At 38.2% G+C, this 14,981-nt stretch overlaps 1 protein-coding gene across 1 annotated transcript; it reads right to left on the bottom strand.

Annotated features, from left to right (window-relative positions):
• Positions 1 to 3,756: 3,756 nt before the first annotated feature.
• LOC149041854 (uncharacterized) lies at positions 3,757 to 11,603 on the bottom strand. The gene is made up of 3 exons (XM_089214748.1): positions 11,255 to 11,603; positions 5,562 to 5,906; positions 3,757 to 5,382 (listed from the first exon to the last, which is right to left on the bottom strand). The coding sequence occupies exons 1-3, from the start codon at positions 11,594 to 11,596 to the stop codon at positions 4,906 to 4,908; spliced, it is 1,164 nt and encodes a 387-aa protein (XP_089070874.1). The 5' UTR covers positions 11,597 to 11,603; the 3' UTR covers positions 3,757 to 4,905.
• Between the last annotated feature and the right edge of the window lie 3,378 nt (positions 11,604 to 14,981).

The following is a 14,981-nucleotide window of genomic DNA, read 5'->3' as shown; positions in this document are numbered from 1 at the left end:
TTAGTTCATTGAGCAAACTCCGACCGTTTTATATAAGTAGCTCAATAAATCTTAGATTTTAACCATTTTAAGCTGAAAAGATAGTAGAGGGTGTGAATGGGGCTAACCGACTAGCGACAAAGGGCGAAAAATACTACCGACTACCGACTAAACGAGAAAAAAATTACCGACTACCGACAGAAAAAAAATTAACCGACTACCGACATGGGCCGACATTATCGATATTTGTTTTCAGAAAGATGAAATCAGAAGAGCATTTTGTATTTTTTCTAGTTTAAGAAGTAACCACATCAAAGGTCACTATAAAATTTCCTGTCATCTTCTTGCTTTTTGGCCGGAAGAGCGCGGGATCATTTTGCAGAACAATTTCCGGTACTCGAGCCCACGAAACGTCCCGCAGTAATATTTCAACCACGTTGTTTGTTCATACGGTCCAGCCACGTCAGCCATGAGAGGAATCATAAAAGTGAGTGTGAGTTTTTTTCCGAAAAGGCGAAGAAGTCGCAATCAAACGCCACCGTAGACGGGTTCCGGTCGAAAAAGATAAACACACAAGAGTATTCGAATTTAAAAAACATCTAACAGAATTGTTGGGATTGAAGGAGCAAGCTCTTCAGTTTGGAATGAGTGGTTTCTCGCTGAAGCTCTTTCGCCGGGCAAAATTGTCCACAGTTAAATACGAGAACTTTTCTATAGTAACAGATGGGCAGTGGCAACTAGGACTGCCAAATTTAATATCTGATGAAGGTAGCAGTGAGCTCAACGGTAAGTCGTAGAGCGCTCTATTAGTCTGAATAGTTTTGAAACATGTCTAGCGGAGTGTGATGGTTGCATCACTGTAGTAGTTCTGTAGTTAAGTTGTAAGATTAAATATTTATGTTGTTCTCTACTCGTTCTATTTTCTTCATTTGTTGTTGTTGTTTTTTTAACCTGCTAAGTAATATTAGTCAGTAAAGTGGTTTAAATATAAGCTTCCATCTGTATTTATGTGTAATGAATAACTTAACAGCAGTAACTGTTTAGCCTGCAAATCGTTGTATTTGACTTCGGTTGTTAAAATACAAAAATTTTCTAAGTTGACAATTTGTTGCAATTGTTTATCGCATTTATAATTAAAGCAGATAATGCCATATTGTATTGATTATTGCGGCTTCAGGTTAACAGTCGCGTTAATGGCACCGGGTAGATTGAAGTTAAGAATTTATCAAAATAGAAGATGAGCAGCTAAAAATAAATCTTTTGGATAACCTGGCGTGAAACTACTCAGTTTTCTGTAGAAATTTTGAAAGAAAAATTTCTTAAATCTTACATGTCCAACCACCCCGTGCTGTTTATTCAACAAAGACTGCCTTGTTTGCCCGACGAAAAAATAATGTCAAAAATACCTATTTTGTATATTTGGCTGTTATATTTTGTATATTTGGCTGTTTCTCCTTAAACCGGCTCAAGATTGGATTGTTATTGTATAATTGTTCTGCCCCCTTTTGTATGAGCTTGCACGAGATAAAATATGTATGTGGCTAAGTGTGAATCTCCCAGTTAGTATTCCCCTATTTGAGGGGTTAACTGTGTCGAGAAACAGGAAAAGAAACTGCTAGGAGTTAGAAATATATCTATACTTACTTATTTTTTATTCTTATTTTTTTCAGCTCTTAAGGATCTGAATGGCAGTGTTGCTCTAAGCGAAGTTCAAATTTGAATATGGCATTTGTTTAAGAAGCTACGCTTGTCGTCACACTAACAGGACAGTTAGTGGAAAAGTCAGCTATTTCAAAGCAAGTAAGTGATGTATGACATTAAGAAGCAACTAAAGGTGATGATCACAGAACACTCAAGTGTCTGTTTCTTTGTTGAAAAAAGGGATGGACCGACTGTATATGAACGTGATCGACGTCAATCTAGAATTTGCGGACGACACACTGCTGGAAACGCTGCTGACAACACAAGTTGAAAACCTGCATGCTGTCTCACACTTCAAGCATGAGACATTTACGGTTTTCCAGTATGCCTAGGATTTTGGTACAATCGTGAATGAGTCTGTAAAGCGTACATCCAGATGGGCATCAAAGTACTATACGCATGACAGGTCGCACTATCCTGTCCCTCAATCTGCCGTACCCCTTTCAGCGGTTGCAATGATGGCACCTTTGCCAAGTGAAGGAATAACACCAGGTATAGAGGAGCAGATGAAAGAATGATTACACAGCTACAGATCAGTACGCCATCGGACGGCTAGGAGTGAGACAACAAAAGTTAAAGTCTGACGAGTCTGAAGAGAGACTACGATTCCCTGTGGAAATCGATATCATTAGATCGAATTCCGTACCACAACCAGTTGTCAGCATACAATTTGTGGACGATGGGGAAGTTTCTGAGATGTTCGAGGATCACAGAGAGGTACAAATTGATGAATATGAGACAGATTCTGATGACAAAGACACCGAAAATGAAGAACATCTATTACCCGATCCGGCAGAGCTGTTCGTGCATTTGTGCGTCTCGACTTGTGGCAGTAAGTAGTAAATGAAATTTGTATTTATGACGCTTGCAACAGTATCATTACTTCGAGAGGATACTGGGGCTGAGAAGCTGGGATAAATATGCAAAAGCTAAACCAGAGTTAATGAAGTTTATAGGCAATCAAATGATGCAATCTTTCAAGTTACAAGTTTCACCCGTTATATGGGACTCAAAGTCTTGAAACTAGGTGAATTTTACCACAAAAATTAATAATTAACATGTATTTTTAATTATTAACTGAGATTTACCAACAACCGACAAAGATCGAAAATTTTAACTGACTACCGACAAAGTGACTGAATTTTAACCGGCAACTGACAAGTGGATCCCCCCATTCAGACCCTCCTAACAAGATTTTACCAACTCAATAAATGTAGATGTAGATGAAGCGTTGGATGCTGGGATCATCAAAAACGATGAGGGATCGCCAAAAACGCGAAAATAATACTTGACATCAGTCAACAACCAGAATGACCTTCGCCTCCTCGAAGCACTAAAGATTAGAAAACTTAAGCCCGAAATCAACTCTGACACCAATATAGGAGGGTGCCGGAGAAGCAGCGGTAAGCCTTCCACGGCAGTTAAAAACACTCGGACGGAGATCAGTGTCCAGTTGTGCGGCCGGTAATGATACATACGATTGCTGCTAGAAGCAATTGCTTTTACAATTTTTCCGGAATGCTCTCACCAAAAATGGTTGCATTTGGTCGCCTTCGTGTATTACCTCTACGAAAAATAGTTCAGTGATAACCGTCTCCAACGGAACCAGACCCCAACTTCAGCATAAGATATATGCAGACATCGATCAGGATTCTCGATCTCGAATGACCGCTTACTACAGGTTGACGCTAAATACAGGTTCCACAGAATAGGGGTATTGTAAATAACGGTAGAAAAACGCTAATTTATGCCATAATGGACCACTCAACGTACAAAAACAAGCTAAAAAATACTGCTAGCAATGATTTCGGGAGATAAACATGGATTAAATATACTTCTGAAAGCTTGTTCTCAGTTTTTTCTGAGTGGTTCTGCCAGAACTGACCGTTCAATAGAGGTCTAAGACAATAAAAGCAGACCGTTGGGACTTAGTAAAGGATAAGCACGACCGCTCAATAGAGGTGACAGAGGAACATTACGTTGTTTAAGGGGAGATAATTTCGCCAAAAGCCCGCATAACATACAGAGTGACTGCTTAATACGGTGCCGCTCAATACAGGTGCGATTGTACATAATTTTTCCGTGTATTTATTTGCTACACTACAATGAAAATTAACAAGGAAGTATAATAAGCTAAGTTAAACACGAAAATCTGTAAGGCGAGGAAACCTGAATGAAATCGCGAGGCTTGTAAAATTTACAATTTTTTTTTAAACGCACGTGATGAACAATTGATTTACTTTTCAAACCTTTTGAAAATTGAGAAGAGTAGGTAAGCCAACGTATTCGTCCTCTTCCATTAAAACTTGAAAAAGTTGATTTGAATTTTTTTCCATAAATACATACAGTACTTTGGTACTTTTCGTAGTTCTTGAGGGATGTTGTGTCTTATTTTGCTCTTTAGTCTTGAAAACCACTTAATTTGTTGGTTAGATCTTGAATGTTTTACATAATAATTGCCGGCTGAAGAAAATCTTGTATGATAATTATATATCTCATTTCTAAAGATTAGAAATATTGCATTGAGTTAACATGCTAAAAATGCCATACATTAGAACTGGAACAGGAGCTGAAATGGATTTAAAATAAAGCATATGTACTGGAGCAGTATTGGACGAGACAAAAAGAGGACTGGACCTTTAAGGTGCGGAGTATTTGAAACGAAGGGCAAGCTTTTATAAAACCGCAGAACTTAATTGGGGATAGGTCATTTTCTATTGCTGGGGGTAGGGGGCGTGGAAAGATTTTGGTTGTGTCACGGTAAAATTTACCTGATCCCACCAAAAAGAAATCCTATCATCCACCTCATTGGTCCTCACTTGGCTGTAAATTTTCTAGATTCCCCCCCTTTATACTCTGTCGGTAACGAATGACCCCCCCCCCCCTGAGAATGTTCAGCCGCCCTCCCCCTTCGATGATAGATTATGACTGCTTCCTTAAAATTAGTCTTTGCAGCTTGGCCCCATACATTGATGCCGTAAGATAAATAATGGTTTATCCAGGATCGATAAATTGTCGGCAGAATTTTGGAACATCTACGAAATTTTTGTCTCACTTCTTTGCTAATATTGCTAGAAAGTTTACCTTGAAAAAATGTGTTAACTAGCAAAATGACACCAGCTTTGTCAGATAGTCCATTAGTTTCATGCCCAGTCTTATTAATTGTCAAATACCAACTGATAAATCACCATTGGATCTACAAAACTGTGTTGTTTAGTCAGCGTATTATTTGCCTCCGATCCAGAACTGAGTCGTATCATTCGAGTTTGAGGTACAACGGAATTTGGGATTTGTAGAATCGTACATTCCAAAGTTGTCCTCGCTTACTACGGCCGTCTTGCTTGCGTCGAAATCGCAGGACCGATGGATAAAATAAGAGTCGATATGCAATGGAAAAATCCCTTTTTTATACCCTGTTAATGCAGTGCAATTCACACACTCATTTACCCGGATGTTGACGTATTCGTAAGGTCGACAGGTGTCCACCGCGGTAGGTACGTCTGTAATGATGTCAAAGTCTTCAAGCGAGGCTCTCAGGTAATCTGTGTATACGGTGCCATCTGTGTTGTATCGGCAAGTAGCTCTCCAGTGAGTCGAGTGATTTCCAAGCCAAAGGAGGTAGGGTCGTTTGATGAGGTAGGCCTGCCAATTTGGGGCATCACCGCTGATGGCTGGGTATTCATCGTAAAACACGATGTCCTGCTGTAGAGGAAGTAGAATTGGTGAGGAAGTTACGATCGTTGTCAAAACTGTCGCTTATGAAACAAAACTCATGGAAGCAACATGAAACTGAATGTATTTCACATTTTTCCACTGAGGAAGCTTTCGTCATACGCTCGTCTAATATGTATTTATAAAAGATTTAAAGAGAAATCATATACCTGAAAACGATCTTTGTTGGATAAACTAAAGGACTCAATCAGGTTCCAAGCGAACCCAGGCTCTGAGTCAAAATCACAGAACACCTGGAAGGTTTGATTATTGTCATCGTTAACTGTGTACAATCCGGAGGCGGTGGACCCGGCTGCTTTGAAATCCTGACAGCTTCTTTTCTGCTGAATCTCGCATCGTTTTCCAACAAACGGTACAGGACAGGAACAGTTGTACCGAACACTTGTGGGTTGACAGATCTCAGTACAGGTTCCTCCATTAAGACACGGATTGTTCTTGCAGCAGCCGTTGGTACACGTGAAGTCATCAGCACAAGGAACAATGTTGGTAGGAGCCTAAAAATGTATAGGGAAAAAAGAATTAGGCGCTTCTGACTGGCAGAAAACGAGTGTATTCTCTTGTAACGTGAGTGCAAAGCTAAAAATTAGGCTCGCAATTCGTACTTGTGTGGGTTTTCAGTCAAATCCACGGGACTCTTTTTATCGCGGTAAGTGACCCTTACATGTTACAATTGAGTGCATTTGAGCATCTGAGATTCTCAGCCATTAAATCCTTTGCACAATTAACTGTCAAAATGTGTTCGAGTCAACGCGCTTCAGGCATGAACACACTACTTCAGAGACTCGTGAAATATTTGCGTTCGACAAAAAGGTAAATGCCGTCTTCTTTTATTCACCAGCGGAAATATTGGAATCAGTCGCTAGTAGCAGAGTAGAATTTATTTACGATAAACCTGGAAAAACCAGCAAGCAACTGCAAATGTTAGCTATTAGGCGTGCTTCCAGCGTAAAACACTGTACGTAAACTATACTTTTACAAATTAGCTTTTCTGTTTAACATGACCAGTGAAATGTGAAAATTTTTGGCGGGAATTTTGAAGGCATTAGTTTTTAGCTCATTCATGCTGAAAGCAATGAATGAGGTATTGTGGTGGAGCAGATATTGACGGAAGTTGTCGACTGTGGACGGAAGTTGTATTCCGTTGATGGAAGTTCCATTGTGGACCGTGAACGGAAGTAATCTCGCATGCTACCCCTTCCCCCCATAGTAAAAGTCAAAATTAATTTCTATGAAGCTCAGAAACTCACGTGGAAAGAAATAAAATGTTTGTATGGTTTAATAAAAATAATAACTTCAAATTACATTTCCGAAGTTCTAAAAGTGTAACTCAAAACGGGAAACCGAAATGTTCACACCTAAGGGACCCGTAGCGGGTTCATTTCAGCAGACGCTGTGACCACGCGGAAGGGCATCGGAGGCAGCCATATTGGTAAGCCGCGCATTCGCATTCGTCTTCAGTTGGTACAAAGCTATCATTGCTCTATCATTGTGCTTTTCCTCGGGAGCTCTACAACATACAGTCTACACATCAATCATAGCGGCCAAGATAATCTCACTAAATTTTTTTTTTCGAGCTCCAATATTTTGGTCCGGACTTAATGTTCGCTCGAACAAAAACAGCAATACCAATCTGGTCAGTACAAAATGCAGACTGCAGACTGCAGACTGCACACCGGGTACAAAATGCAGACTAGGTACAAATGCAGACTGCAGACTGGGTACAAAATGCAGACTGCAGACTGGGTACAAAATGCAGACTCAGAATTTATACTGTTTTTTCGTCTGATAAGTGATGACATGTCATCTTACAACTTACCGAGCGTCACGCAACCGCTTTTCCGTTATCATCTTTCACGATTATTTGCGGGAGTTACTACATCACGGGCGAGGAGCAGGGGAAGCATGAGGGGACGCAAATCGTCTGTACTGTAAGTATCCCGAAGAGTCCCCTACATTTTCTTAGACTTTTAGTCTAAGAAAATGTATGGGACTTTTTGAACGCTCCAGGCAGCTCTCCTGTAAGGTGTCATAATCCTGTTGCTGCTGACATCGATGTGACAGATAATTGCTTTTGCACTGTTTTCTTTGCCGGCTTATACTTGTCATCAAGTTTCAATAAGACGGCTATCATTTTTCACAAGAATAATGAAGTTTTCGTAAATTGTGAGATCGGATGATATGTACTTACAGTGCAGACGATTTGCGTCTCCTCATGAAATGACCGAAATACAAGTGGTCAGCGGGGAAACAACTTTAATACTTCATATAGAGACATATCAGTTGTAGTTGCAGAAAACAATAGGGTTTGTAAAGCCAAAATGTTAACAGTAAACTTCGCTAAATAACATGTTAAGCAATTCTTCAAAAGTGTTGATTGTCCATATATCTTTTACTGCTGTAATAAACAATGGAGGCATCGGAAAAGGCATCAGTGGCATTCGGAAAAGCACCAAGAAGAATTATATTTACGTTTTGTAACTTGCAGAAAACAATCGTGTTGTAAAGCCAAAATGTTACCAAGTTATACTTCGCTAATTAAAAAGTTCGGCAATTTTCCAAACGCTTTGACTGGAACAATATTTTTGCTGCTATATTAACGAAAGGAGGCATCGGGAAAGGCATCAAGAAGAATGATATTTACGATATGTAACTTGTTGTATGACGAAAAAAAAGTGTCTTGCCTTGTTTAAGGCATTAATCACAGTTGGCTTGCTTTTCACTTGAATTTTGTAATATCGACTTTCGATTCCGGAAAAATGAAAAGCCAAGCAACTCTACAAAAATTTTGTTCTCGATTTGTATATTTTTTGAGTCATTAATAAGTTTGTTTCCACAGTCTAAGATAAGAAATTCAAAATTTCCATCAGCTGTAGTTCTTTTAGTGTTTATTATGTAAATTCAATCGCCAAATTTCACGTGGAAAAAGGCGAGTAGGAAAACACTGAGCTTCGAGAAACAGCCAAGTTGAGGCTAATGCGTTTACCATGCTTAAATATTTATAATCAAGGCCACTCGTTTAGGAGACCTTTTTATAAAAGATCCAGACGTTAAAATAATTCTGTTTTCCGTTAAAAGTGTTTTTTTTTTCCTATTCAATTTAACAAATACACTCGGGATGAAAACTTAACGTCCGAACCGAACGGCAGGTGAAAGTTTAACAAGTTTAATAATACTTTTTACCACTGTACAAAATCCTACTAATAGAATAACCACTAGTAAAAATCACAACAATAATTAATTACTAATAATAACCAAGTAATTTTCATTAAATCTTAATTACCATATAAAAGTACAGTAGGTAAAGGAAAGCAATATGGGGGAAACTGAATTCCCATATAAAAACTTCTCTCCAAGGCTAATATAAATAACTATACGTTTTGTATAAGAAAGAAGCAAGAGAAACAACTAAACAATGAACAAAAATTAAAATCTGAATAAATCTCATTTCCAGATAACAAAACAAAACTATGTACAGGGATAATTCAGTAATCGAGTTCTGAAGGAATTCAAACTCGAAGCTGACATAACAAAATTAGTTAAAGAGTTCCAAAAGTTTAAATAATGTTGTGTGGGCGTCTCCGCGAAAGGTATATCCAGACGACTTACATGGAAAAACTGGCCTCAGCTATCGAAACTAATTTTTTTAAAATTGTATTTAAAACTAAACTGGTGAGCAGCACTCTGCGAACAGTACTTGTAAAACTTCTCTATTCTCCGACGCGTTTCGTCTAACTGTCGTAGACTTCTTCGAGAGTTTTACAAGTAACACTAAACGCCTGTATTTATAAGCCATAGTTAGCGGATATAGGGGAGCCAATGACCATAAAGGCTTGGCCAGACCTACGCGCAGGAACAGGCGAAGTTGCGAAAAATTTTAAACTTTTTTGGGGAAAGGTGGGAGAATCCATTTGGGGACCACGGTTTTGGTTTTCTTTTTTCGCCACGCACGTTACGCAGTAAGTTACAAAACGTCAATATGATTCTTCTTGATGCCCTTCCCGATGCCACCGATACCCTTTCCAATGCCTCCATTGTTTATTACAGCAGTAACAGATATTTGTGCAATCAACACTTTTGAAAAATTGCTTAAAATTTTATTTAGCGAAGTTTACCGTTGACATTTCGGCTTCACAACGCCATTGTTTTCCGCAACTACAACTGATATGTCTCTATATGAAGTACTAACGTTGTTTCCCTACTGACCACTCGTATTTCGCTCATTTCTTCTTGCTCGTCGCTCGTGATGTAATAACTCCCATTATTCGCCCTACTGTTGATTATTCCTTGTCCGTTTCTTGATCACAATCGTTCTTAAGCCTTCATATGGTCTTCTCACTTAGCGCGCGAGTTGTTTGGTGTAATGTCTGTACAGAATATACCAACTTAATAAAAGTTGATGTAGATGTAAATGAGATGTCACCATTGAATATTTATTTTTTTTAACACAATATTCCAGAAACAATTGACAGCTTTGCACTGGCGCCGTTACGCAACGTATCAACAAATCGTAGTTAAAAGAGGGAACTTCATATTGCTAATCGTAAATCCACAGGATAATACTGGACTTTGTCATTACGTTATATCTGTCCATAAAACTTCGGTTATTGGTAGCAGTAAACGGGAGTTGAAAGTAATGAAATTATTCAAGTATAAATTTTCTTCTGCGTAGTGCGACACTATCTACTAGAATTCTATTTTCTGCGCAAATTTTGTCGGGATTTCCATAGGATCGACGCAATTTTGACATACTTTCAATATGTAAATGCAGACAGTTCCGTCTGAGAACTAGAATTTGGAACGATTGTTCCTTATTCATCCAAGAATTTCTTGCTTATACAAACAGAAAGCGAATGTTTACGCACTAAAATAAGTACCCAGCAGCGCGTGGCTCAAAATTAGGTCTTAAGACCTTATTACTCCCTTCGAACCTCCAAAACTAAGAACTACGACAAATCCTGAAATATCTAAACTCAAATTGACAGTTTTGATCTATGAAAGCTCACAAGAAATGTAAGTTGAAGGGTTGTAAAACTTACTAAGTTACATATTTTAAGAAATAACTAGTTTTGTGTGAGAGTAACAAAAACTCAAACTTATTTCGAAGTGTTTACATGTACTTCATTCAACTTTCTTCGTTTATTATTGTAGTGGTTAACAATTGCCTACAGAGTCTTGCTGCGAAATGCGACATTGGTAACAACTATTATAAAATAAAGTGAAAACTAATCTTAAGTGTGGGGAAATCCCACACAAACATGATCCTCGCAGGTGAGAAGCTAATGTAACTGCCAGGATTAATTCTTTGTTTGAATTTTTCTTCGCCTCTGAAATTCTATGAAATTCTTTGAAGTTTTTAACTTAATTCTATTTTTATATTCCATTATTTGAAACATCCATCTCCTTTCATAGGAATTTAAAGAGAAAATCTCTCTACCTTCCGAAAACCCGAATAAAAGAGGAACTTGAAATGCAGACTTAATATAAATGAAATATATTTTTCTTTCAGTTCAGTTTTTAGTTTTTGCTTTTTCCTAATAATCAATTGAAATTTCCCAAAGTTTCAGTCGGCAGCAGTTACGTTAAGTTTAAAAGAAAACCATTTATCTTAAACACTTTTAGGAATAACATTACCATCCATTGGAAAGTAAAGTTTTGACGGGGTTAAGAAGCATATTACATTGCAAAATAATGCCTCTAATTGAAGTGATTATTTATATTATCTATCGTCAAGTAGAAGCTTCCTCGATATCAAATCAAAAACGAAAGAATAGATGGACTGTTATGCCAAGATGAAGACTGAAAACCATTCAAAAACACCTTATTACATAGTAAAGTTTGGTACCTTAGTGGCGTATTCTCTCCGCAGTACATGGTAAACGCTTCCGTAGATGTTTTTCAGAGAGGTCTTGTTTGTAAAATGGCTGCCTTCGTTCAACTCGCAGTATTTGGTGTCGTTCTTGACCTTGTAGTTTATCGACAGACATCGACAGTCATTGATACACCACAGATAGCACTGCTGTGAGTTTGAAGTGACAGAGTTGTGGAAGACATGGCCAACAAGCTCTTTGTCACGATCGGCGTCATGTTGCTCAACAAAAGAGATCTTTTCACATTTTTCAGTGGAACAGTAGCCCTTTACTTGAAAAACTGAAATAATTATACAAAAAAACTTTGCAACCATCATTTTTATCGTTTTCACACCCCACCTGGGGAACAATGTTCCTCATAATGTCATTCTTGAGCAGATTGCTAAGTTAAAATATGGCCCATCCCTATGTGTCAATCAACGTGTAAGAACCAATCGAATGAGTCACAGAAAATAGCTTCACAATATAAATATTCAAGGGTCGGAAAACTAACAAAAACAAGTGATAAAATGGATGTGTCCAATTATGGTGTTTCAATGCAGGACAACTATTTGCAAGGGACCCCCTGAAGAACGGAAAGAAGTAAAGAACTAAATATGGTTGGTATTTACAAATCTCAAGAGCCATGTGTTTTTCCAACTTTGTGATCAGATTATCTTACACTGTGTTAAAGATATTCTGGAGGAAAAGCTTATAGATTTTTACTGAAAAGTGACGTCAGCTTATTTCGTCTCAGTAAGGTGCATAATTACAAAAAAGCCTGAATGTTTCAACGATTGATGTCCAATTACAGCTGCCAAATGACAAACAATATTAATTACGATCAGCGGTACAGAAAAAACAATCAACGACTTATGGTTTGTAGACAACCAATCATTCATCATTACTTTGTTTTGTGCCAAATCACTTGTTTTCTAGTGAATAAAGAAATATAACATTCGATCGGTTCCTAGATTTGAAATTTTCGCCTAGTGTTCGTGAAAAATATAGAAAATGTTTCTTGTATTAAAGATAAAGAAGCAAGGAATAATTGATGATGTTTACAGTTAGAATTCTCTTCGACAATGTCTCCTCACTGTGGCAGTCTCCTTTCCATGGTAATAGGCCTATTGCAAATAATAATCACAATGGAATATATTATCAGTTTGTCAAACGAAGTCTATAAAAACTACCAGGAGGCTGGAAACATTTTAATTTTTGATTTTATTTTAGCAAGAACCATACGAAAAGTTCTCAGTTTCACTCAAATATCGGTAGCTTTTTTTCACACTTGGTTCTGTATAACTCGATTTTCCGGCTCGGAAACTTCGTCAAACTCACATTTGACAGTAGTTGTTTAAATTCAAAGCACGTTCTATTTGGCTGTATAAAACAACTCTTAGTATGCTTACTTGCCATATATCCCGAAAAAAACCTTACATTTGGCTGACAAATAGAGTAGCGACGAATATAATATGCGACAGATAAAATAGCCTTCAATCTTCGTTCCCCTTGCAGCCAACTTTATGTTTGTATGATTTATTATCACAAGTAAAGGAGAACTTAACATAACTAGATATTGATGAAGATAATGTCTCAGATAACTAGGTAAAAAAAATGCTCTTCTATTAACAGTGTTTCAGTCAATACCGAAAAACGAAGTTATACCGTCAATATGTGTATATTTTTATCACATAAACTGCAGTGTTATAGAGGGATTTCCGGCCCTGAGAAAAGCCGTAACAACACACGTTAAAAAATATCGTATTTTTTCACGTGTGTTGATATAGCCAATCAGCTACTGACACGTTACTCGCCTTTGGCGCCACTCGGTCAGGTTGATGAATGAACGGCAAAGCCTTTTCGATTCTCATTACAAGTTGTTTGTCGGAGCTCCATCGAATTATGGCGGCTAAGGCACTAAAAAATCCGTATTGCCGACAGACAGTGAGGTTCAAACGTTCCTAGAAGGGGAAGAAAACCAATACTGAATACAGTCACAATAATTAAAAAGCACAAAGGTACACCGCGGTAAACAGGTAGGTTTGCTTGAGGCATGAAGCGCCTGCTCTCTATATCATGAAGATATTCGTGAAACGATGCACAGAGGAGTGCGGAATATTTACCTTACGGCTAACACTGTCTATTCTGGTTCGCCTGTAGCGAAGAAGTTCAACCGCTGATGACACAGACATTGTCGTAGCGATAAGGAACCATCCCGAGCCAAGAAAAACCCGTCGTGTAACGATTCTATCCGCGAACAAGCGCCGATTGAATTCTATTCTGTCGCGGCAACAAAGACGACAATTGATTGTTTCTCGTCTAGCGAGCTATGCCTTTAGCGTTTCACTGCTTATAAAGCTGAAGAATGTGAACAAATGATGAATTTGAGATGACTTTCTAAGAATCACAATTTATCGTGAATCAAAACGATGATTATTTATTTCGGTCTTTCTTGGAAAATTGTAACTCGAGGCAACCAATCTCAAGGATTACTCCAACTGTCATGGGAACCTGTGGGCTTACATCAAACTTTGTTGGAATCGGATTCATCGGATTCCAAAAAACGCAAGGTATCATAGCAGTGGGAAGGAGGATGGATACCAGCTATTTCACATTTTCTTAGAGAAATAATTTCGTATACGAAGAAGAAGTGATTTAGAAAAACATTTAACAATAAAAATTGCGATAAAATGTTTCTTAAAAACATTTTAAGATTGCTAAAAAACGACGACGTTTCGATGTTGGCTAAAGGTCATTATCAAGTCAAAAAATATTTGCTAGTCGCAGTCTATATATACCCAAATAACAACGGGTGAAAAAAAGCTATACCGTTAGAAAAGAACATTAGTAATTAAACAAAAAGTTTGGCGCGTTCGGAGTCCGCCTGGATATTTAGATGAGGCTTTAGATTCTTGATGAACAACATTATTTCAAAGACTAAACAATCAAATATTCCCTGGCACTTTCTTAAAACTCTAAATTGGTTTTCTGTCAAGAGGTGGTTGCTACTGTGAGCTTCCACGAAATGTCGACCGATTACCGAATATTTGTGCTCAGCAAGGCGTTGAACTGGCTAGCTCAACGCTACGTTCAATCGCTTTGAATTACATTCAGCGTGCAAGTCCTAATCCAGTTAAGGCTCTTGTCAAAGCTCGCAATCGCTTAAAGAAACGGGACGACATTCTTATAACTAAGCTTGCTAAAGGTTCTGAAGTTGTAGTGATGGACAAACCCGAATACATCCGCCTACTGAGCGCTGCTTCAGTTGACAACAACTCTAAATTTTCACACGTTGATAACCTATTGTCTACCACAGAGGCTTTTGACGCAGAATGTGTCGAATTATTAATTTTCAGTCGTCTTGACTACCCAAGGGGCCTTATTGATTCCGCTATCAATAACTTTATCTTTAGAAATGCTTCGGCAGGCACAGCGGAAAGAAACACCGATGATAATAAAACAGAAAGAATTAGTCTTCCATTCAAAGATCAAGTGGCCACTAATGCGGTTCGGAAGCAGTTGCGCGATCGTAGCCGTAAGATTCTCCTTACGTTGCAGCCTGTTTTTGTGACAAAGAAATTAGGGCAGGATCTTAAACCCAAAGAAATCAAGCCGTCAATTGTGAATCGGCAATGCGTTGTTTACCGTTTCTCATGTGACCTGTACGATGCAGATTATGTCGGGTACACAGCCCGAAACCTTCATCAACGCATTGCTGAG

Source organism: Pocillopora damicornis, chromosome 8, assembly GCF_964200805.1.
Source record: "Pocillopora damicornis chromosome 8, jaPocDami1.2, whole genome shotgun sequence".
Taxonomy (NCBI): Eukaryota; Metazoa; Cnidaria; class Anthozoa; order Scleractinia; family Pocilloporidae; genus Pocillopora; species Pocillopora damicornis.
The sequence above is the reverse complement of the archived record's forward strand: the minus strand, read 5'-3'. Positions and strand labels throughout refer to the sequence as shown.

Bases quoted from the DNA above. Each gene is read 5' to 3' on its own strand.
- LOC149041854 (XM_089214748.1), bottom strand. From the start codon at position 11,596: ATGATGGTTGCAAAGTTTTTTTGTATAATTATTTCAGTTTTTCAAGTA. The intron at 5,907-11,254 runs GTACCAAACTTT...ATACATTTTTAG, and splicing joins GGAGAGAATACGCCACTAAG to GCTCCTACCAACATTGTTCC. The intron at 5,383-5,561 runs GTATATGATTTC...CTTCCTCTACAG, and splicing joins CCAACAAAGATCGTTTTCAG to CAGGACATCGTGTTTTACGA.